Source organism: Schistocerca cancellata, chromosome 1, assembly GCF_023864275.1.
Source record: "Schistocerca cancellata isolate TAMUIC-IGC-003103 chromosome 1, iqSchCanc2.1, whole genome shotgun sequence".
In the NCBI taxonomy this organism is placed as follows: Eukaryota; Metazoa; Arthropoda; class Insecta; order Orthoptera; family Acrididae; genus Schistocerca; species Schistocerca cancellata.
Genome location: NC_064626.1, coordinates 1,082,149,605 through 1,082,173,917, shown reverse-complemented (window position 1 = coordinate 1,082,173,917; position 24,313 = coordinate 1,082,149,605). Strand labels below are relative to the sequence as shown.

The 24,313-nt window shown below is 44.0% G+C and overlaps 1 protein-coding gene across 1 annotated transcript in view; it reads left to right on the top strand.

Annotated features, from left to right (window-relative positions):
• LOC126091092 (tyrosine kinase receptor Cad96Ca) overlaps positions 1–24,313 on the top strand; it is a 481,814-nt gene that overhangs the window by 415,582 nt on the left and 41,919 nt on the right. The window contains exon 8 of the mRNA XM_049907035.1: positions 21,976–22,157. Within this exon, the coding sequence (XP_049762992.1) occupies positions 21,976–22,157 (182 nt within the window). The remainder of the gene's footprint in view (positions 1–21,975; positions 22,158–24,313) is intronic.

Sequence of the window (24,313 nt, the reverse complement as noted above, 5' to 3'; positions counted from 1 at the left end):
CTGCTTCATTTATTGCATTTTTATATTTTCTCCTTTCATCAATTAAATTCAATATTTCTTCTGTTACCCATGGATTTCTACTAGCCCTCGTCTTTTTACCTACTTGATCCTCTGCTGCCTTCACTACTTCATCCCTCAGAGCTACCCATTCTTCTTCTACTGTACTTCTTTCACACCTAGGTATTACAATTATGAACAATTTAAGTGGGAAGGAACACACAGAACATGTTGTGGTTAAGGCTAACCAAACACTGCGATTTATTGGCAGGACACTTAGAAAATGTAACAAACCTACTAAGGAGACTGCCTACACTACGGTTGTCCGTCCTCTTGTAGAATACTGCTGCGCGGTGTGGGATCCTTACCAGAGAGGACTGACGGAGTACATGTATAAAGTTCAAAGAAAGGTAGCACGTTTTGTATTATCGTGAAATATGGGAGAGATTGTCACTGAAATGATACAGGATTTGAGCTGGAAAGCGTTAAAAGAAAGGCGTTTTTCGTTGCGGCGAAATCTTATCACGGAATTCCAATCACCAACTTTCTCCTCCGAATGCGAAAATATTTTGGTGGCACCGACCTACATAGGGAGGAACGATCACCACGATAAAATAAGGGAAATCAGAGCTCGTACGGAAGGAGAGAGGTGTTCATTCTTTCCGCGCGCTATACGAGATTGGAATAATAGAGAATTGTGAAAGTGGTTCGATGAACCCTCTGCCAGGCACTTAAATGTGATTTGCAGAGTATCCATGTACGAGGGCAGTTCAATAAGTAATGCAACACATTTTTTTTCTCGGCCAATTTTGGTTGAAAAAACCGGAAATTTCTTGTGGAATATTTTCAAACATTCCCGCTTCGTCTCGTATATTTTCATTGACTTCCGACAGGTGGCAGCGCTGTACGGAGCTGTTAAAATGGCGTCTGTAACGGATGTGCGTTGCAAACAACGGGCAGTGATCGAGTTTCTTTTGGCGGAAAACCGGGGCATCTCAGATATTCATAGGCGCTTGCAGAATGTCTACGGTGATCTGGCAGTGGACAAAAGCACGGTGAGTCGTTGGGCAAAGCGTGTGTCATCATCGCCGCAAGGTCAAGGAAGACTGTCTGATGATGATGATGTTTGGTTTGTGGGGCGCTCAACAGCGTGGTTATCAGCGCCCGTACAATTACCCAATCTTTGCTCAGTCCAATTGCGCCACTTTCCTGGATGATGATGAAATGATGAGGACAACACAAACACCCAGTCATCTCGAGGCAGGTGAAAATCCCTGACCCCGCCGGGAATCGAACCCGGGACCCCGTGCTCGGGAAGCGAAGGCAAGCAAGACTGTCTGATCTCCCGCGTGCGGGCCGGCCGTGCACAGCTGTGACTCCTGCAATGGCGGAGCGTGCGAACACACTCGTTCGAGATGATCGACGGGTCACCATCAAACAACTCAGTGCTCAACTTGACATCTCTGTTGGTAGTGCTGTCACAATTGTTCACCAGTTGGGATATTCAAAGGTTTGTTCGCGCTGGGTCCCTCGTTGTCTAACCTAACACCATAAAGAGCAAAGGAGAACCATCTGTGCGGAATTGCTTGCTCGTCATGTGGCTGAGGGTGACAATTTCTTGTCAAAGATTGTTACAGGCGATGAAACATGGGTTCATCACTTCGAACCTGAAACAAAACGGCAATCAATGGAGTGGCGCCACACCCACTCTCCTACCAAGAAAAAGTTTAAAGCCATACCCTCAGCCGGTAAAGTCATGGTTACAGTCTTCTGGGACGCTGAAGGGGTTATTCTGTTCGATGTCCTTCCCCATGGTCAAACGATCAACTCTGAAGTGTATTGTGCTACTCTTCAGAAATTGAAGAAACGACTTCAGCGTGTTCGTAGGCACAAAAATCTGAACGAACTTCTCCTTCTTCATGACAACGCAAGACCTTACACAAGTCTTCGCACCCGAGAGGAGCTCACAAAACTTCAGTGGACTGTTCTTCCTCATGCACCCTACAGCCCCGATCTCGCACCTTCGGATTTCCATATGTTTGGCCCAATGAAGGACGCAACCCGTGGGAGGCACTACGCGGATGATGAACAAGTTATTGATGCAGTACGACGTTGGCTCCGACATCGACCAGTGGAATGGTACCGTGCAGGCATACAGGCCCTCATTTCAAGGTGGCGTAAGGCCGTAGCATTGAATGGAGATTAGGTTGAAAAATAGTGTTGTGTAGCTAAAAGATTGGGGAATAACCTGGTGTATTTCAATGCTGAATAAAACAACCCCTGTTTCAGAAAAAAAGTGTTGCATTACTTATTGAACTGCCCTCGTAGATGAAGATGTAGATGTAGATGTAGACGTAGACGTAGAAAGCAAACACAATAGAAAGGCGAGTAGGTAAGCAAACAAACAGGAAACAGCAGCACGACTGGTGCTGTACTAGGCGCTGTAGGGGTGGGGGGTGGGGGGTCCGGACACACACTCTCCGGTCCATCGCCATGGGCAACTCACTTGCTCTGTGCCCGTGTGCTAACGGCTTATGGGTGGGTGGGTGAGCGCAGGAAGCACGTCAGGTGCGGCTGGCGCCATGGCCTCAGTGTCACTGTCGCCAGTAAAGCGGCGTGGCGTGGCATGCAGGTCGTGGGTCAGCAGACGGGAGCTAATTAAAGCCAGCAGCCGCCTGGGCTGTCCGCACACGAGCCCGAGCTCCGCAGGCACGCCGAGCATCGACCGGCCAGCGAGGGCGCCTTCCCGGCCTACCCCATCCTGTCCCACTCTGTCCTCCCTCCGCTTCTGTCCTCTCCTCCCCTCCCCACCCCTCCCGACCACCACGCGACCGTGGCTCCGTAAACTCGGCGTTGCTTCCAGCGCACGCCATTCTATCTGGCGGTAGCAGGCCGTTGGCACTTATACCTCTCTGCCCAGCTGTGCTGGCATGCCAGTCTTATCGGACCCATCCCCTGCACAATTATCGTGAAAGCACGTCACCCTCACTGAAGCGGAGATACTAAACCCGCTTTTCCGAAAGTGATTAAACAGATAAAATGTAAACTTGAATTTATCTACTTTATATGGACGTTTTTAGGGGACTTCCATTATATTGTTAAGATTCTTATGAAATACACTCCTGGAAATGGAAAAAAGAACACATTGACACCGGTGTGTCAGACCCATCATACTTGCTCCGGACACTGCGAGAGGGCTGTACAAGCAATGATCACACGCACGGCACAGCGAACACACCAGGAACCGCGGTGTTGGCCGTCGAATGGCGCTAGCTGCGCAGCATTTGTGCACCGCCGCCGTCAGTGTCAGCCAGTTTGCCGTGGCATGCGGAGCTCCATCGCAGTCTTTAACACTGGTAGTATGCCGCGACAGCGTGGACGTGAACCGTATGTGCAGTTGACGGACTTTGGGCGAGGGCGTATAGTGGGCATGCGGGAGGCCGGGTGGACATACCGCCGAATTGCTCAACACGTGGGGCGTGAGGTCTCCACAGTACATCGATGTTGTCGCCAGTGGTCGGCGGAAGGTGCACGTGCTCGTCGACCTGGGACCGGACCGCAGCGACGCACGGATCCACGCCAAGACCATAGGATCCTACGCAGTGCCGTAGGGGACTGCACCGCCACTTCCCAGCAAATTAGGGACACTGTTGCTCCTGGGGTATCGGCGAGGACCATTCGCAACCGTCTCCATGAAGCTGGGCTACGGTCCCGCACACCGTTAGGCCGTCTTCCGCTCACGCCCCAACATCGTGCAGCCCGCCTCCAGTGGTGTCGCGACAGGCGTGAATGGAGGGACGAATGGAGACGTGTCGTCTTCAGCGATGAGAGGTCGCTTCTGCCTTGGTGCCAATGATGGTCGTATGCGTGTTTGGCGCCGTGCAGGTGAGCGCCACAATCAGGACTGCATACGACCGAGGCACACAGGGCCAACAACCGGCATCATGGTGTGGGGAGCGATCTCCTACACCGGCCGTACACCACTGGTGATCGTCGAGGGGACACTGAATAGTGCACGGTACATCCAAACCGTCATCGAACCCATCGTTCTACCATTCCTAGACCGGCAAGGGAACTTGCTGTTCCAACAAGACAATGCACGTCCGCATGTATCCCGTGCCACCCAACGTGCTCTAGAAGGTGTAAGTCAACTACCCTGGCCAGCAAGATCTCCGGATCTGTCCCCCATTGAGCATGTTTGGGACTGGATGAAGCGTCGTCTCACGCGGTCTGCACGTCCAGCACGAATGCTGGTCCAACTGAGGCGCCAGGTGGAAATGGCATGGCAAGCCGTTCCACAGGACTACATCCAGCATCTCTACGATCGTCTCCATGGGAGAATAGCAGCCTGCATTGCTGCGAAAGGTGGATATACACTGTACTAGTGCCGACATTGTGCATGCTCTGTTGCCTGTGTCTATGTGGCTGTGGTTCTGTCAGTGTGATCATGTGATGTATCTGACCCCAGGAATGTGTCAATAAAGTTTCCCCTTCCTGGGACAATGAATTCACGGTGTTCTTATTTCAATTTCCAGGAGTGTATTATACACTACAACAGTCACTTCTAAGTAATATTTTATTAGGACGACGCGTTTCGGCAGCTTGCTGCCATCATTAGGTGCATTGTTACATTACAGTGTAACGTTTTCAGGTTAGATTTTTTATCTCAATTGTTCCTTTTTGCCGACCTGGGTGGCCGAGCGGTTCTAGGTGCTACAGTCTGGAACCGCGCGACCTCTACGATTGCAGGTTCGAATCCTGCCTCGGGCATGGATGTGTGTGATGTCCTTAGGTTAGCTAGGTTTAGGTAGTTCTAAGTTCTAGGGGAGTGATGACCTCAGATGTTAAATCCCATAGTGCTCAGAGCCATTTGAACCATGTGAACCAGATTAAAAACAGAATAAGATTCAAATGGCTCTCAGCACTATTGGTCTTAACTTCTGAGGTCATCAGTCCCCTAGAACGTAGAACTACTTAAACCTAACCAATCTAAATACATCACACACAGCCACACCCGAGGCAGGATTCGAACCTGAGACAGTAGTGGTCACGCGGCTCCAGACTGTAGCGCCTAGAACCGCTCGGCCACCCCGGCCGGCAACACACACACACACATCTATTGTCACGTGGCTGAAGTATACCATAACGACTATCCACTCTATATATTGTATTGTTACGTTGTACTGAAGTACCGAAACTGGTACCCATATAATAAACATCATCGTAACGACAGCTGTAGGTGTTCCATTTTATTAAGTCGTGGAAAATTATTTGTTAACATACAACCAACATGGATACGTAAAATACCGTCCTTCAGAAACAACTGGCGCACATTCACATTCAGGCGAAATAAAGAGCACTATCGGCAGCAGATTTTACTTTGGGTCCTATTTTTAATTTTCTAAATGGCTTTTGATGCCGTTTCTAATAAGCGTCTTCTAATCAAATTACCTGTCTCTATCGCGTCGGTTATGCGTTTCAAAAAGGTTACAGATCGTAGTAATTGATGGGGAATCCTCTAGTAAATTCGAGGTTAATGTGGATGAGTAGAAAGAACAAACCCATAATATTTGGATACAACATTAGTAGCGTTCTACTTGACACAGTTAAATCGTTTAAATGTCTGGGCGTAACGTTACAAAGTGGATAAGAAATGAAACGATCATGTGAGATATGGAGTAGGGAAGGCCAATGGTCGTCTTCGGTTTGTTGGTAGAATTGTAGAAAAGTGTGGTTCATATGTAAAGGAGGCCGCATGTAGGGCTCTAGTGATTCTTGTGTATTGCAGAAGTTTTTGGGATCCTTACCAGGTCGGATTAAAGGTAGGCATCAAAGCGATTCAGAAATTACGGAGATGCTTCGGGAACTCAAAAGGGAATCCTAGGATGGAGGACGACGCTCTTTTCGAGGTAAACTACTGAAAAAAATTAAAGAACTTACATTTGAAGTTGACGACGACTGTACTGCCGCCAACATAGATTTGGCGTAAAGACAACGAAGATAAAATAGGAGAAATTAGGGCTAATACGGAGGGGCATAGTCAGTCGTTTTTCCCTCGCTAGACTTTCGAGCGGAATAGGAAAGGAAATGGCTGGTAGTAATACAGGGTACCCTCCGCCACGCACCGCGTGGTGACTTGCGGAGCATGTGGATGTAGATGAAAAGTACAGAGAAGGTCAGCTTGTTTTTAATTACCCGAAGAGGGGACAGATTGTCACGCATCTGGTAATCGAGCTGTGGTGGCAATCATTAAGACGAAAGGGTTTCCCGTTGCAGCGAGATTTTTTTCACGAAATTTCAGTCATCAGTTAGGTCCTTCGAATGTCAAAGTATTTTGTTGAAGAATGGAGGAATGACATATTAAAGTAAGACAAATCTGTGCTCACATATAAAGATGTGTATACATGTAGACTTGAACTACACTTCGTTACTTCACTGAAGTACTGTTCATCGATAGATGGAGGTAACTGTTCAGTATCAGCTAACAGCAGGACTTGGCCATTTAAAATAGACGAAACGGCCTACGTGAAACGATCGAGTGGGGCGACGCAGTGCTAAGATACTGGGACTCGTGTTCACATGGATGGTGGTTCGAATTCTGTCCTCCAGACTTTGGTTTTCCGCGATTTAGCTAAATCGCTTATCTTGAATGCTGCAGTGATTAACTGGAAAGAGCACATTCAGTTTCCTTTTCATCTTTCCTCAATCCGGGTATTTCGCTTGGTCTCTCATGACCCTACCACGAAAGATTACGATGTGAAAATGCGCATCTAAACTTAAAATTTAACTGAGTTGGCTGCTGTGCGCCCAAAAGTGAAGGAAGAACATCAGTCAGTTGCAAAAGTCGTAGTTTATTGCAGATATAGATTTCGACTGTAACATAGAGATCATAGGGTCATTACTGAAGAGTCATATAGGTCCCAGAGTGTCAAAACATGACATGCGACAAAACGATATTAGCATTTACATCTCAAACAAAACTTTTATGTAATCGCTAGTTTCATTTTGTCATGTGCTGTGCTCTGACACTTAGGGAACTGTATGACTCTTTGGTAATGCACCGATGATGACTATGTTATAGTCGAAATCTATGGCTGCAGTACCTTGTTGATTTAGTGTTGACTCCTGTCTTTTCTTCAGCTTAAACTTGGAAATGGACCCTCCCAACTTGAGCTTATAAAAGCGAATAAAAAACTTTTCAATTCATGGAGATCTGTCTGTTCTACCACCGATCAAGGTCGTTAAAGGTTCACTCGTCTATAATCTGAGTTTGAAAGTTGACGATTAGCAAAAAGACTACATAAACACAAGTTGCTGGAAAAATAGAACATTCCACTGGAGCTAATCAGTGTAACATATTGACAAGGGCAAAACGTAGACATGCCACACCGTACGACAACACGAAGTTTTCTATTTGTGAAATATGACTGTAAGTACTAGCTGTGTTTATACACATCGTTAGAAGTAAATTTTTGATTTGTATCATATAAAACCTCATGTATGGCTCTTACCTATCTGTGGCTCATAAACGGCTGTTGCACAGTGGCCTTTTCTTTTGTAACTTTTGGATTCGCTAACCTTAAAAAGAAAAAAGATTCTGTGCAAGTAGAGATTTTAAAAGATAGATGAGCTTGATCATTGATATAACACATCTCCGTATTTTATAATAAATTTTATTCTGATTAAGCTGGAGTGCTTACCGATTTAGTGTATCCGAAAGCAGCAGGCGGAAGTGAAAAACAGTGTACCAGTTCTCTTGTTGTGATAGTACTATTCATGCATGGTGACCTCCTGGGTATACCACCGGTTTCTCGTGTTTCCTGGGTATCATATTTTGACAGTGTAACGCGTCGTCATCGACGAACTATCGCTGTAGCACTAACAGGCTATTTTCCTTCATTAAAAATACGGTTCGGATTTGAAACTTCCTGGCAGATTAAAACTGTATGCCGGACCGAGACTCGAACTCGGGACCTTTGTCTTTCGCGTCCAAGTGATCTACCAACCTTTTTTTTTTTTTTTCTTTGTTCGGGCGGACGTCCCATGACACCCGTTTACTCAGTGTTTTTTTACAGAGGGCAGGTAACCCTCTGAGCGAACACGTTGAGACACCGTGCCGGCAGCGACTGAACCACCCAGGCACGACTCACACCCCGTCCTCACATCTTTACTTCCGCCAGTATCTCGTCTCCTTCCCGGCTATGGCTAAGCCATGTCTCCGCAACATCCTGTCTTCTAGGAACGCTAGTTCTACAAGGTTCGCAGGAGAGCTTCTGTGAAGTTTGGAAGATAAGAGACGAGGTACTGCCGGAAGTAAAGCTGCGAGGTTTGGTCCTGAGCCGTGCTTGGGTAGCTCAGTCGACAGAGCACTCTTCCGCGAAAGGCAAGGGTCCCAAATTCGATTCTTGGACCGGCACACAGTTTTAATCTGCCAGGAAGTTTATATCAGCGCACTTTCCGCTGCAGAGTGAAAATTTAATTCTGGATGGTTCGAATTGTTGTTATTCTGAATGATTATAACATTCAGAAAGCATTTTCGCTAAATATCCTAACAAAAACTACTCAGTCGACGTTCATGGGGTTATAACAGCCGCTCCATTCACCGCCACCGCCTACAATCACGGTCTGAGGTCTGATGATGATAAAAAACTGACCGAAATGTTTTTTTTTTTTTTTTTTTTTTTGCTTTCGAGACTGTTGGTGCTCATTCTTAAACTGTTTTCAGGCAGACTACTGTTCTCCACGAGAAATGATGTCAAAAATTAAGACGTCACGAAGCTTAGAACTGGTGAAGCAAGCTAATAGGAGTGCCGCTTGTTCTGCAAGTTCTAAGCTATTTCATGTCTGATGATAGCAGTTGGCGAAACTGCGTATAAAAAAAATAAAAAGATAGAAAAAGACGGTTCTACTCAGAAAATATTCACAGCGACTATTTAAAAGAAACGATGCTCAGCTACTAATATTAATGATGGAACAACGTACAACGGACATGTCCGATTAAGGATTATCTAAGACAATGCTCCGTAGCCGAATGGTTAGCGTCGCTGGGTTCGGACCCATGTTCAATTCCCGGTGTCTCCTTAACTTTTGTCTTTAATAAAGAAGCAGCGGCATCTCCAAGATCTATCGACTTACAGTAACGGCTGGAGGAATTGGTGACGCGCTGGTAACATGTCCCACGATCATAGGTAGTTCCTCGTACTGCCTTGTAGGCAGCAGTCAGCCAATGAGAACACGCCGAAGTTCTACGTTTCAATGCTGCAGTACCACGCAGGAGGAAGACAATATGTTTATGGTAAACTTAAGCCGCAATGTATCGCAAAATTGATGGAATAAGTGATTCATATAATCATTTTGAATGTCCCAGTTATTTGAAAATAGATTTTTTTTTTCGAAAAAGTAATATACTTCTATATCTTGCTTTGGTGATGAAGTGCCTGTATACGTTTAACACTTCATCCGGTTACCAGACGGTGGGATTATGGAGGTAACTTCGTTAGAGCTCCTATGTGTACGCTGTTTAGCAGTTGCGATATTCCAACTGGTACACGCCTGATTTTTTTTTTATCTTACAACAAAGGAAAATCGAAAACCGTGACAAGAACTGTTCGTGTTGCTACTTTTATTTAGCTGGAGAAAGCACGAACGCGCTTGATTGCTGCCATGATTTAGTTAGTATTGTGGTCGGTCGAATCCAGGTGTGAATAGATTAGTAGCTGAAGTTCGTGTCCTTTCCATATAGGCGTGTACGGTGTAGCTCATGATATTTTAGCTCTTTCCGAGTGAAACTGAGTTAACAACCACTGCCGCGACTTACGAAGTCAGCAATAATTACAATGTTGATGGAATTCTAAATTACACTGTCAAAGGTGTACCTTATACGCTCAACCAAGTCTTGTCAAAACAAAACAAACACATCGCCTTCGTCTGTATTCTGCTGCTACTGCCGAATTTATATTCAGCTGTGTTTCATGCAGCGCTGCCGAGCCAATTGAATCGCTTATCCTTTTTGCGACGGTCAGAACGATTTTTCTGCTATCGTGCTTCTAACTGAGATTTTGATAGGTGGGAAGGTGTGTGTGTGTGTGTGTGTGTGTGTGTGTGTGTGTGTGTGGGGAGGGGGAAGTCTCTGTCTAATCTTGCCTGTTTACTTTCAGTGACGGTTCGTGAGTAAACATTAGATTCAGATGAATTTCAGTGTGTTAAAGTAATAGCATCTGCTGTATATCAGTTAGGCTTATGAACAAATAATAATATGCATACTTGTCTGGCAAAAGAAAGAATGGTTTTTTGTGTAATTCTGTTGTCCTGAACATAATGAAGTACAGTTTAGGACAAGAAAGAAGTAATATGTAAGCTTTGACTACTCTCCGTTGCTCATTTTAGCGCAAGCGGCAGTTTTCGTGCTTTTTTATTATTTAGGGCAAACTTGTAAGGTTCTTAACACCTGTGTTATTCCACGAATTAACTTCCGATCTGAGAAGCAGACATTTTTACGTTGCACCCAAACAACAACTGAAGCTTTTTTTTTTTGAAATGTTAGCCTGTAGTCACGCTTGTTTGATTTTGTCTCTTTCTTAACGGTTCTGGTCTGGTAGGCCTTAGTTCCTTTTTGGCTAACTTTCCTTTTCTCTTAGACTTAAAACACAGGGTGGTCCAAAAGTCCGGAAACACCCTGATAAAATCCAAATGGAGTAGCAAACAAGGAAACAGAGTCCGTACACACGAGAAACGGGAAGGGGGAAACTTTATAGGCGATGCCACCAACATGACGGCCATCTTGAAATCCACCATCTTGGATTCAACTCCAAAATTTCAAATGGGAATATGGTCATGTGACATACCAAACAGATAGAGAATTTCACCAGAAAAACAATGCCGTTGTTATTTTAAACATAGCTTTATTCATTCTCGGGTTATAGCCAATTACTTGTGGCAGCAGTGGGACGCTCGGCAGCGTGAGTATTACGTACTGAGAAGTCATAAAATGGCAGGCTACAAAATGTCCTTAACACATGAAGAACGCACTGAAATCATCTTGATATCACGAGAAAGAAGCACCCAACCAGACAGCCCATCACTCACAGCGCAGTTGCCAAGCTTTTGGGCAAATTCCGAGCAACAGTTTCTGTTGCAGATAAACCTAAGGCTGGAAGACCAAAATCCGACACCGATGAAGCGACAACAGTGAGCGTTTTGGCATCATTTAGCAAGAGTCCGCAACGGAGTACTCGTCGCCTGTGACAAGAATGTGGGGTTAGCCGTACCTCCATACTGCGAATTTTATCGCAACACAAATGGTATCCGTACAAAATTCAGCTGCTCCAACACCTGAGCAAGGATGACCCAGACCGTCGGGTACAGTTCGCAGAATGGGTGACACAGCAGCTGCAGATAAACCCACGTTTCCCCTATCAGGTGCTGTTCAGTGATGAAGCCAATTTCTTTATCAATGGTGAAGCGAACAAGCAGAATCACAGATACTGGTCCGACACAGATCCGCACTGGATTGATGCTTCCAAAACGGTCGACTCACAAAAAGTGATGGCCTGGTGTGCTTTGTGGGGTACCAAAGTCGTTGGACCTTTTTTTATTGATGGTACGTTAACAGCCAACGGTCGTCTGAGATTATTGGATGAAGAAGTGTTTCCCTCGTTGTTAACGGAAGACGGGACATTTCCGGAATTATTCTAGCATGATGGAGCCCCACCACATTATGGGCACAATGTGCGAGCATAACTGGATGTGCAGTTCCCTCAAAAGTGGATTGGACGTAGGGGTGCTGTGGAGTGGCCACCACGTTCACCAGATTTGACTTGGATTTTTGTCTTTGGGGTCATGTCAAAGCACTGGCTTATTCCGTGAAAATACGGGATTTGCATCACCTAAAGCAGCGCATTGTTGATGCGTGTGGTCAAATTCAGCCAGATGTGTTGGTCAAAGTTCATCAGGACTGGATTCGGAGGATAGCATTAACAATCCAACATAATGGACAACATATCGAGCCTTTCCTATGACTGTTGGTGGTCTCTCGGGACTATGTAACATCGGCGTAATGTCTCTTCGGCACTTAACACACATGCTGCCGAGCGTCCCACCGCTGCCACGTGTAACTGGCTATAACTCGAGAATGAATAAAGCTATGTTTAAAATAACAACGAGATTGTTTTTCTGGTGAAATTCTCTATCTGTTTGATATGTCACATGACCACATTCCCATTTGAAATTTTGGAGTTTAATCCAAGATGGCGGCTTTCAAGATGGCCGCCATGTTGGTGGCATAGCCTGTAAAGTTTCCCCTTTCCCGTTCCTCGTGTGTAGGGACTCTGTTCCTTGTTTGCTACTCCATTTGAATTTTATGCGGGTGTTTCCGGACTTTTGGACCACCCTGTATATTCAAAAGAGATTATGTTGACACAGCACACGAAAGCCGATTCCTGAACAGTAAACAACCAACTCTAAACACAAACTGCCCTATGTGGAAATGGTCGAGTTTAATGCTTGCCAACATAGTCACTTGACTACAATACAAATGAGGCGCTGAGAACCGTAATGACATAATGCAAACCGTCGTCGATGGTTCAAATGGCTCTAAGCACTATGGGACTTATCTGAGGTCATCAGTCCCCTAGACTTAGAATTACTTAAACCTAACTAACCTAAGGACATCACACACATCCATGCCCTAGGCAGGATTGGAACCTGCGACCGTAGCAACAGCAGCGCGGTTCCGGACTGAAGCGCCTAGAACCACTCGGCCACAGCGGCCTGCAAACCGTCATCGATCCCACATTTAAAAGAATATCAGAGAAACCAGGGAGACAACTTTTTCGTGAATGTTCATACTCGTTTATGCAATGTGGGTCTGCAGCACAGATAAACCTGACTCGCCATAAGATCAACAGATATCAGAAGCAAGTATGAATGCTACAATCTCACGGTCGACGATGATGCTGTAGATCCTTACGGTTCTCAGCGCCTCAAATGGATTACTGTGTGATTAAATCCAAAACTTAATACACTATAACGCATTCAGAAGCCCACAAAATAAGTTTTGCTATCAGTGTAACAGTGACATATACTGAAGTCCAATGTAATTTTACCATATAGTGAGTGAATTGGCTTATGTGAGGAATGTGCTATCGCATAGCAGGATTTATGTCAAGCGAACGGGGATAAAAGTCTGCTTCAGTATGCTACCACCTGGTGGCACTGATGTAAACTTGTTGTTGAGTAGTAAGGTATAGCGGTTCACGCCGTAAGCCTTGCACGTTGTTCATCAAATCCTTATGTATTTGGCCCGTAAGGCAATTAATTACGTCATGCCAGTTGCGCATGTGCAAAAGGTCCTTTAAACGTACACAACTGAAGATGTGATTGCTGTCCTGATGCCACGTTTCGTGGGGTCTAGAGGTTAGCAATGTAGCACAACGCGGTAGATTTAGTGCCGTATATTTCAGATTACAGCATGTGTGTACGTTTCACAGCATTCAAAGCAAAATAGCCAATAACAAGGTCTTGTGCTCTTACACAGCAGCCGCCACTGCTCACTTTATAATGTACGTAGCCGAAGTTACGATGAGACGCAAGAATTTTCGCAGACACAGAGACGGCGGCCGAAAGTTGGATAAACAGAAGCAGTTTTAACATAGACCAGGGCTACACACTTTGTTGGGCCTTGGGGCGGGCTTTGGATATCGAGCAAGAGCAAAGACGATGATGACGCATGTAGGGAGGCGACAGCGGCAGTTTTAAACGTGGCACAAGCCTCTTGCGTCATCTGACGGCACTCGATGCAGCGCGAGGCCTACGAGAAAGACGGGCCGCGGCGCGAACGTCTAGAAGGTAGGCCTACGCTCGATTAACTCAGCAGACAAAATGATTTTCCAGACGTGCTAACATGTAACTGAGTGTGTACGTACTAACGAAAACTGCATCTTCTATTGGAATCCGCTATTATGGAGTCTGACCGATTACTAGTCGCACAACAAACATCTACATCTACATGGTTACTGTGCAATTCACACTTAAGTGCCTGGCAGAGGGTTCATCGAACCATTTTCATACTACTTCTCTGCCATTACACTCTCGAATGCAGCGTGAGAAAAAGGAACACCTAAATCTTTCTGTTCGAGCTCTGATTTGTCTTACTTTATTATGATGATCATTTCTACTTCGTAGGTGGGTGTCAACAAAATATTTTCGCATTCGGAAGAGAAAGTTGGTGATTGAAATTTCGTAAATAAATCTCGCTGCAAAGAAAACCGCCTTTGTTTCAGTGACTGCCACCCCAACTCGCGTATCATATCAGTCACACTCTCACCCCTATTGCGCGATAACACGAAATGAGCCGCCATTCTTTGCACTTTTTCGATGTCCTCCTTCAGTTCTACCTGGTAAGCATTCCACACCGCGCAGCAATATTCCAGCAGAGGACGGACAAGTGTAATGTAGGCTGTCTCTTTAGTGGGTTTGTCGCATCTTCTAAGTGTTCTGCTAACAAAGCGTAGTCTTTGTTTCGCCTTCCCCACAATATTATCTATGTGGTCTTTCCAATTTAAGTTGCTCGTAATTGTAATTTCTAGGTATTTAGTCGAATTGACAGCCCTTAGATTTGTTCGGTTTATCGTATACCCAAAATTTATCGGATTTCTTTTAGTACTCATGTGGATGACCTCACACTTTACTTTGTTTAGTGCCAATTGCTACTTTTCGCACCATACAGAAATTCTCTCTAGATCATTTTGTAATTGGAATTGATCGTCGGATGATTTTACTAGACGGTATATTACAGCGTCATCTGCAAACAATCTAAGGGGGCTGCTCAGATTATCACTTAGAACATTTATGTAAATCAGGAACAGCAGAGGGCCTATGACACTACGTTGCGGAACGCCAGATATCACTTACGTTCTGCTCGATGATTTACCGTCTATCACTACGAACTGTGACCTCTCGGAGAGGAAATCACGAATCCAGTCACACAACTGAGACGATACTCCATATGCACACAATTTGATTAATAGTCGCTTGAGAGGAACGGTATCAAAAGCCTTCTGGAAATATAGGAATGTGGAATCGATCTGAGATCCCCTGTCGAGAGCACTCATTACTTCATGGGAATAAAGAGCTAGCTGTGTTGCACAAGAACGATATTTTCTGAATCCGTTTTGGTTATGTATCAATAAATCATTTACCTCAAGGTGATTCATAATGTTAGAGTACATATATGCTCCAAAATACTACTGAAAATTGAGGTCAGTGATATGGGTCTGTAATTCAATGGGTTACTTCTATTTCGTTTCTTGAATATTGGTGTGACCTGTATCAGGTCTCGACATAAATGGAATAAAGCATTTTTATGTCATTTACCTTCGTCTGCGTAACAGTTTTCATTTCATATAAGATGTGGTGCCTTATACAACTGGTAATCATTCTGGAATGATTTTAACTGTATTGTATCCCAGTACAGGGGTAACAAATTATTAATAGGCCTATGGACTTCCTATCGTAGTGGGACTCCGAAACAATGAAACACCATAATAGTGCATTCCAGTGCAAGATGAAATTCTTGTTTGTACATGGACACCCAGCTACGGGTTAAAATGTGTAGAAACGCAGTTTGTTTCCTGAGCTGAGCGAACGAGCAACTGAGCTCGGCCTACTTTCGTGACGCACGCGCCAAGACCCGTCTTGGGGGTAGGCCTCGGTGCCGCGGTAGACCGATGATGCTACGACGCCATTCCACGCGTGCATCATTTCGGCTATCTCTGGAGGTTTCCAGACGCTGCTGCCGCGCTATATGTGGTGCCAGCTCCAAGAGTCAGTGGTTTTTGCTCCTGAAGAAGAGGGCAGACACGGCCATTGAATGCTTGAATATTTTATTCGTAGTGACGTGGTTTGTAAACTGTGAAGATCTTACTGTGGCATGCCAACGCGAAGGAGACTGAGGTCACACATTACCATTATTCCTAATGTGGTGAAAATAAGATTGCTTTTGCACCCTCGGGTTCGTGTCCTCTGGTTGTTCGGAATAACAACTATACACACCAATTTCACAAACGAATTTTTCGATCTGCAGCGGAGTACGCGGTGATACAAACCACCTTGGCCGATTAAAATTGTGTGCCGGGCCGAGATTCGGACTTGGGACCTTCGCCTTTCGCGAGCAAGAGCTCTACTGACTGAGCTCTCCAAGACTGCTCAAGACCCGTTCTCGCAGCTTTAACTTCCACCAGAACTTCATCCCCGACCTTCCAAACGTCTCAGAAGTTCTCGTGCGAAATTGCAAGAATTTCTGGAAGAAAGGATATTGGGGATACGTGGCTTAGACACAGCTCGAAGTGGGGGAGGGGGGTGGGGGGGGGATGTATCCAGAATGAAGGCTGTAAGGTGGGTCTCTAAGTCGTGCTTGAGTAGCTCAGTCGGTAGAGCAAAGGTGCTGAATTAGATTGTCGGTACGGTACACTGTTTTAATCAGCCAGGAAATTTTTTAATTTCTCAATGATGATGGTGCTACCGAAAGTACTCATCGAGAAACAGTAAAAGTCATAGCAGGTTCCCGGCAGGCACGTCTTCTTTTTTCAAAAACACAGATGATCTGTGGCACCAATTATGCAAATTATGGAAACAGTTAATTTGACGTAACGATCGCTCGTCAATTATAACATTAATTTTTTGGTCCATACGATCATCTTCAGAATTGTCGTCGCAGGTGATCTGCAGTAGTCTTCTGTAACGGATCACTTAGGAATCATGATATTCGTAAAGACTGAAATCGGTCACCTTACAATTGACATGCAACTGTTGTTAAACACGAATGGTAGCGGATGTCACTGGACAACGGATGTTCCCTACATAACATATGAAGTATTTACCAGGCTTCGTTTAGGGAACAAGTCGTCAATGATATACTGAACTTTGAACTTTCTTTCTTCTAGTCTGACGTTCTTCAGCATGTTACCCGAGTACTCATCCAAGACAAGAGAGACAGAGAACTGTAAAATCATTACCTAAAATATGTGTCACAGGCGACGATAAACTGTAGGGGGAGAGTATTGTACCTTGAAACTAGAGAGCCCTGTATTAGAAATATAATATACTCTCTTATTCCATTTTCAAATGTAGGATTCACTTTTTGTGTACTGCAGTCGTTATTGAAACTATAAAAAATGCTCCGAAATAGCAAGGTTTTGCAAAAAGCGAAACAAAAAATGTTGAAACGTATAACATGATCATGTACTTAGGAATAAATACTCTACAGAAATTTACAAGTGTCGCTGTCTAAAATATCTTGTCAGTACTGTATTTAATAGCCTACTTGGTACATTATTACTCTACTGCACAAAAATACTTAGTGATTGATCAAACTGAGCAGAAGGATTATCAAAAACCAGTTGCAAGTTAAATACATTTTCAAGTGGAAGATACTTGACTATAACACGAATTTCCATTGATACAACTGTTAAGAAGTTAAAGAAACCCATTTTATTCGTAGCCACCACATACTTCATAGCAGAAGACGTCCTTTCGTGGTACACGATGGTGCACACCCACCCACGTTATATAACTAGTTTTAAAAAAAGATTACAGAATGTTACTAACCATAGAACTCTCTAACTAAAGTGTTAAAACTATCTTCAAAATAGAATTGATATATAACTCAGAATACTTACCAGCGTCGTGCGGTAGCGTTCTCGCTTCCCACGCCCGGGTTCGATTCCCGGCGGGGTCAGGGATTTTCTCTGCCTCGTGATGGCTGGGTGTTGTGTGATGTCCTTAGGTTAGTTAGGTTTAAGTAGTTCAAAGTTCTAGGGGACTGATGACCATAGTTGTTAAGTCCCATAGTGCTCAGAGCCACTTACCAGTGCTGCACGAAACACAACGTCTTGTCTCCCAACAACAAAAACAGCAGAAACTTCTTATGGAAGTTTCTGGTAGGTGTTCCTTCATGTGATTCTAAAATCTTCCATTAGATTCAAATACAGGCCGGTACACTTCAAGTGTTTCTAGTTACACTATCATCGAAGTTCAACACCCTCCCTTACTTAAGAGAACTTATCATCTACGAGAGGCTAGTGGGACACTTCTCTTTACTGTTCCAGGGTTTAGGTCCGTATTAGGTAAGCATGAGAACAGAGACTGAATGAAATTAAAGACAAACTATTCGGATCGAAACAGACCGGTATACCCTATAGAAAAGTATAATATAAATGCTCGGAGAATTGAAAAGGGGATCCTTTGAAAAAAGACAGAGGAAGGTCTCACGAAATTCTGTGAGTAAGTTTAGAGAATCTGTATTCGAAGAACAGTATGTAACGATTATGAAGCTACCATAAGAGAGATTCAGGCACGTCCTGAAGCATATAGACTGTCATTTTTCCTTCGGTCGGTACGGGAATACAATAGGCCAGGAAATATATAATATTAGCACCTTTCGCCATGCGAAAACGTTTATTTCTAGCTTTGTTCGCAGTGCTTATCGACTAGAACACAACTAAACTTGTGAAATGAACATACTGTTACAGGCATGATATAGCTGTGTATCGGGTGTAATTCCTACTACGCAAGAAAATCTCGAGGGGACTGCGTCATCCCAGTCAGAATAGTTGTATATTGCAAACCTTTAATATATCGAGCACATCAAAGAGATGATTGTTGCCAGTTTGAAGGGGAGGTGAGAGACCGCTATGGAGGATTACTAAAGAGAATTATGTAGCAGAATTGAAAGGACGATGAACAATAAACACAAGGTTTTTATAGTTTATTCGAGATGGATGTCCTTGAGAATCGCGTAGTACCTTAGGTTTTCTCAGACACTCTGTCAATGAATAAAGATTCTCTCACTTGCACAAAGCTGAACTTCTATTTTACAGTCTTACAGACAGCAGAAATGCACTCCGTATTGTGGACTGCATCCGAGAACGCTCCTCCAGAATGGAAACATGCGCTCCATAAAGGACGAATGAAGCAGTGTCCGAGTAACAGCTGATATCTCGCCGTTGATTTAAGCACCGCTCGACTTCATTTGGTGATAATTTCTGTTCGTAGTACTGTGTATTTTCTTTTTAATTACAACAATAATATTGTGTAACAGAAAATTTATCAATACTGGTGCGAAACAGTTACGTACGCCAGTTAAGCTTCTTTTGATTCTCCTAATGAATAATTAAGATATTTCGTGTTCGTTTTTCTACTGAATACAACGCTTTGCGGCTGTTGGTACAATGTACCCTTTCCTAATGTGTTAAAATTTGCATAAGCTTTTGCATTAGTAATTATTAACGAGTTACGAGCATGATAACGAACAAAGATAGAATTTGCGCTTTGTTGCGTTTGAGTGGCTAATACTTTATCCTGACTGTATGTGATCCATGGATTTGCTGATATTACGTGACGTGCATAATAACTGTCGGTTCGCTGACGTAATTTCACCGATCGTATTGCTAACGAACCTCCCTGTCGGTACGCTTGCTTATTCGGACACGAGGGGTCAATATTTGTGGCAGGCAACTGGCACTGTGTAAGTATATACATATAGCGCTGTAAGTAATCTCTACCGCTGCTTACATCTGCTAACTGCTTACAGAGACGCAAAAAGTTATTACGAGAACCCTTCGAGCTATTCTGTCACACGAATGCCGTTACATGAAAACGTAACGACTTCCATAACCATTTCGTTATTATGGAATCGAAATAATTTTTATTCTGTACCTGTCCGTGAACCGTGGAGTTGATATTTTCGCTTGAATGACTGCCCCAGTTCGCTATAATAATGAAAAAATTGAACATTAGTACGATGAGAGAGTCAATTACTGGCTAGACGACATGCGTATGTCTAATAAGCAGAGTCAATAATCATATCATGCTAGGAATACTATAAAATGTTCTTCGGTCATCTACGCAGCTCATTCCATAAGTACCTATAGATTTTCTGCAGCCATTCCATTAACACCAGTTACTTGGTGATTGTTGAACCTTGTAGTAGGATCGTTTCGAACATAACTGTTGAGAAGAACTGATGCTGAAGTGTCTGGCCGCCGAGATAACCTGGTAGCGTGTTGCTGACGGAAGACTGAACTTTCTTCTTCCTCTTCTTCTTCTTGTTCTTTTCTTCTGTTCCTTCCTGTATTATGCGTTACGTCTCCCCCATCTGTAAGATTAGATTCTTGTACTTTTTTACGGTCTTCTAATATATCTTTTACCTTGTGGAATATGTTGCCAAAAATGTAGTGGTAATCTTCAGTCTTCCATTTGCAACGGATGGCATTTCCGTTTTTGAAGTTTCTTCAACCTCTTCATTTGCATCAATTTTTAATGCCTTCCTAAAATGTTTCTTTCTTTGATAAACTATCTTCATACATCGTGCTATGCTCCTAAGGATTTTCGTTTCATTGGCCTGTAATCTTATTTTATCGTCTTTTTCATTGTCAAGATTCGTTCCCTGGTACCGACATAGTTATGAAATTTAATATAAGTTTCTGTTCTTTCTTTATTCTGGAGAAATCTTCTAATGGTGTCGTTTAGGTTACTGAATTTATCAATTTTAGGTCTCCAGTATACGTTACAATTATCTCTAAAAAATTTTCTACTTGCTGTATGATTTGTTCTGTTAACATTTTTGTCCTTTGTGCGTTTTTCCGACAGAAACCCATGGCTTAAGTTTTCTGTATTGATGTTGACATGTCGGAATTGCATTTTTGTGCAGTTCATAAGCAGCTCTTTGGTACCCTCTTCACTGTTCGGGACTAAAGCTTGGCCGGCTGGTGTGGCCGAGCGGTTCTAGGCGCTTCAGTCTGGAACCGCGCGACCGCTACGGTCGCAGGTTCGAATCCTGCCTCGGGCATCGATGTGTGTGCTGTCCTTAGGTGAGTTAGGTTTAAGTAGTTCTAAGTTCTTGGGGACTGATGACCTCCGATGTTAAGTCCCATAGTGCTCAGAGCAATTTGAAACATTTTTTTTGAAAGGCTGCAGCCTTGTCGAACTGCTAAGTTAACGTCCTCTGTTAGTTTGCCCCAGTTATTTGAGCAGTTGTATCTTTACAGATCTTCCAAGAAAATCAGGCCGGCGGGAAGATCGTGAAGTGGCAGCCCCATTGTCAAACTGTACCTGCGCAACCCTTGTATGGCTGCCAGGCGAAATAAGGAATTACTGGCCAGCTATATAAAAGAGAATAAGCCAGACGGAAACCCCTTTGACTTTTGGTCATTACGTAATATTCCAAAAGTGGAGAACACGTAACGATAAACAGACCACGTGACTTCATTCATTCACATTTCACGCCAACAGTGCGCTTTCGTGTTACCTCGTTGCTCTGAGTCACAGATTTAGAATGCCATCCTCTATTTTATTGACTGTGTATTTCACTGAGGGACATATTCTCAGATATTAAAATATTGTTCAAATATGTGTGAAGCACCAAGTGACCATCAAAATGGAAGCAGACAGATGGACACTAGCGATGAAAGCCGCGCATAGTGTCGCAGTAAGTAAAGAACTAAATTTTGCATGTATATCGACAGATAAATAATAGTCACGGCGATACATTACAGCGTGTTCCATCATCTTATCACAGAACCAGCACCCAGCAGTACGCTAGAAATGGTGATGTAGTGGAATAACAAATAAATATTCAAAGAAGTGATTGGTTGCAGTTTTATGTATTTACATTAGAACATTCGGTCAGCTCTCATTGGTCTTTCGCTAAAAGCATCAGAATGCGATGAATTCATCTGCAAACAAAATAGCTTCACAGATGGACGGAAAAAAGGAGCAAAACACGTCTTTTTTATTTATTTATTTATTTTTAACTCGTATTCCACATGTGTCGTTCATTTGAGTGATAGAAACTGGACCGGGAAAGAAAGAGAGAGAGAGAGAGAGAGAGAGAGAGAGAGAGAAAGAGAGAGAGAGAGAGAGGGGGGGGGGACTTTTGCTGCCCTGAATAAAAAGTGTGAAACAAGGTTTGTGTCGTTTCAGACCCGTTGTTCGTCATCATGGAGTACGTGGCGCTGGGGAAGCTGCAGAGCTTCCTGCGCAGCTCGCGCGCCGAGCGCCACTACGGCAACCTGCACGGGCCCTCCAAGGCTCTGACGTCGCGCGACCTCACCTCCTTCGTCTATCAGGTCGCCAGGGGCATGGAGTTCCTCTCCTTCAAAGGGGTGAGTGCTGGCTGCCAAAATTCATCCACACTGAAACATTCGATCGCTAAAACTGATGACGAATACATAGGCTCATGGTTGTGACTCCATAAATTTGTCTTTAAATAAATTCATACATGATATAAAACATATTTCATTGTTTATGGTTGCATAATTCCTTAACGATGATAGGTAGGTGGTTGTTAGCCCCACAGCGATGACTGTCTTGACAGTAAAAGTTATGTGGACAGAGATTGGCTGGAATCGGTTCAGTGGTTTAAGAGGAGGTATGGGACACACACACTATATATATATATATATATATATATATATATATATATATATATGGTGTTTCAAAAATGACCGGTATATTGAAACGGCAATAAAAACAAAACGAGCAGCGATAGAAATACACCGTTTGTTGCAATATGCTTGGGACAACAGTACATTTTCAGGCGGACAAACTTTCTAAATGACAGTAGTTACAATTTTCAACAACAGATGGCGCTGCAAGTGATGTGAAAGATATAGAAGGCAACGCAGTCTGTGGGTGCGCCATTCTGTACGTCATCTTTCTGCTGTAAGCGTGTGCTGTTCACAACGTGTAAGTGTGCTGTAGACAACATGGTTTATTCCTTAGAACAGAGGATTTTTCTGGTGTTGGAATTCCACCGCCTAGAACACAGTGTTGTTGCAACAAGACGAAGTTTTCAACGGAGGTTTAATGTAACCAAAGGACCGAAAAGCGATACAATAAAGGATCTGTTTGAAAAATTTCAACGGACTGGGAACGTGACGGATGAACGTGCTGGAAAGGTAGGGCGACCGCGTACGGCAACCACAGAGGGCAACGCGCAGCTAGTGCAGCAGGTGATCCAACAGCGGCCTCGGGTTTCCGTTCGCCGTGTTGCAGCTGCGGTCCAAATGACGCCAACGTCCACGTATCGTCTCATGCGCCAGAGTTTACACCTCTATCCATACAAAATTCAAACGCGGCAACCCCTCAGCGCCGCTACCATTGCTGCACGAGAGACATTCGCTAACGATATAGTGCACAGGATTGATGACGGCGATATGCATGTGGGCAGCATGTGGTTTACTGACGAAGCTTATTTTTACCTGGACGGCTTCGTCAATAAACAGAACTGGCGCACATGGGGAACCGAAAAGCCCCATGTTGCAGTCCCATCGTCCCTGCATCCTCAAAAAGTACTGGTCTGGGCCGCCATTTCTTCCAAAGGAATCATTGGCCCATTTTTCAGATCCGAAACGATTACTGCATCACGCTATCTGGACATCCTTCGTGAATTTGTGGCGGTACAAACTGCCTTAGACGACACTGCGAACACCTCGTCGTTTATGCAAGATGGTGCCCGGCCACATCGCACGGCCGACGTCTTTAATTTCCTGAATGAATATTTCGATGATCGTGTGATTGCTTTGGGCTATCCGAAACATACAGGAGGCGCCGTGGATTGGCCTCCCTATTCGCCAGACATGAACCCCTGTGACTTCTTTCTGTGGGGACACGTGAAAGACCAGGTGTACCGCCAGAATCCAGAAACAATTGAACAGCTGAAGCAGTACATCTCATCTGCATGTGAAGCCATTCCGCCAGACACGTTGTCAAAGGTTTCGGGTAATTTCATTCAGAGACTACGCCATGTTATTGCTACGCATGGTGGATATGTGGAAAATATCGTACTAGAGAGTTTCCCAGACCGCAGCGCAATCTGTTGTTGAAAATTGTAACTACTGTAATTTCGAAAGTTTGTCTGCCTGAAAATGTACTGTTGTCCCAAGCATATTGCAACAAACGGTGTATTTCTATCGCTGCTCGTTTAGTTTTATTGCCGTTTCAAATATACCGGTCATTTTTTAAACACCCTATATATATATATATATATATATATATATATATATATATATATATATATATATATAGGGTGTTACAAAAAGGTACGGCCAAACTTTCAGGAAACATTCCTCACACACAAATAAAGAAAAGATGTTATGTGGACATGTGTCCGGAAATGCTAAATTTCCATGTTAGAGCTCATTTTAGTTTCTTCCACCTACGCTCAATGGAGCACGTTATCATGATTTCATACGGGATACTCTACCTGTGCTGCTAGAACATGTGCCTTTACAAGTAAGATTCAACATGTGGTTCATGC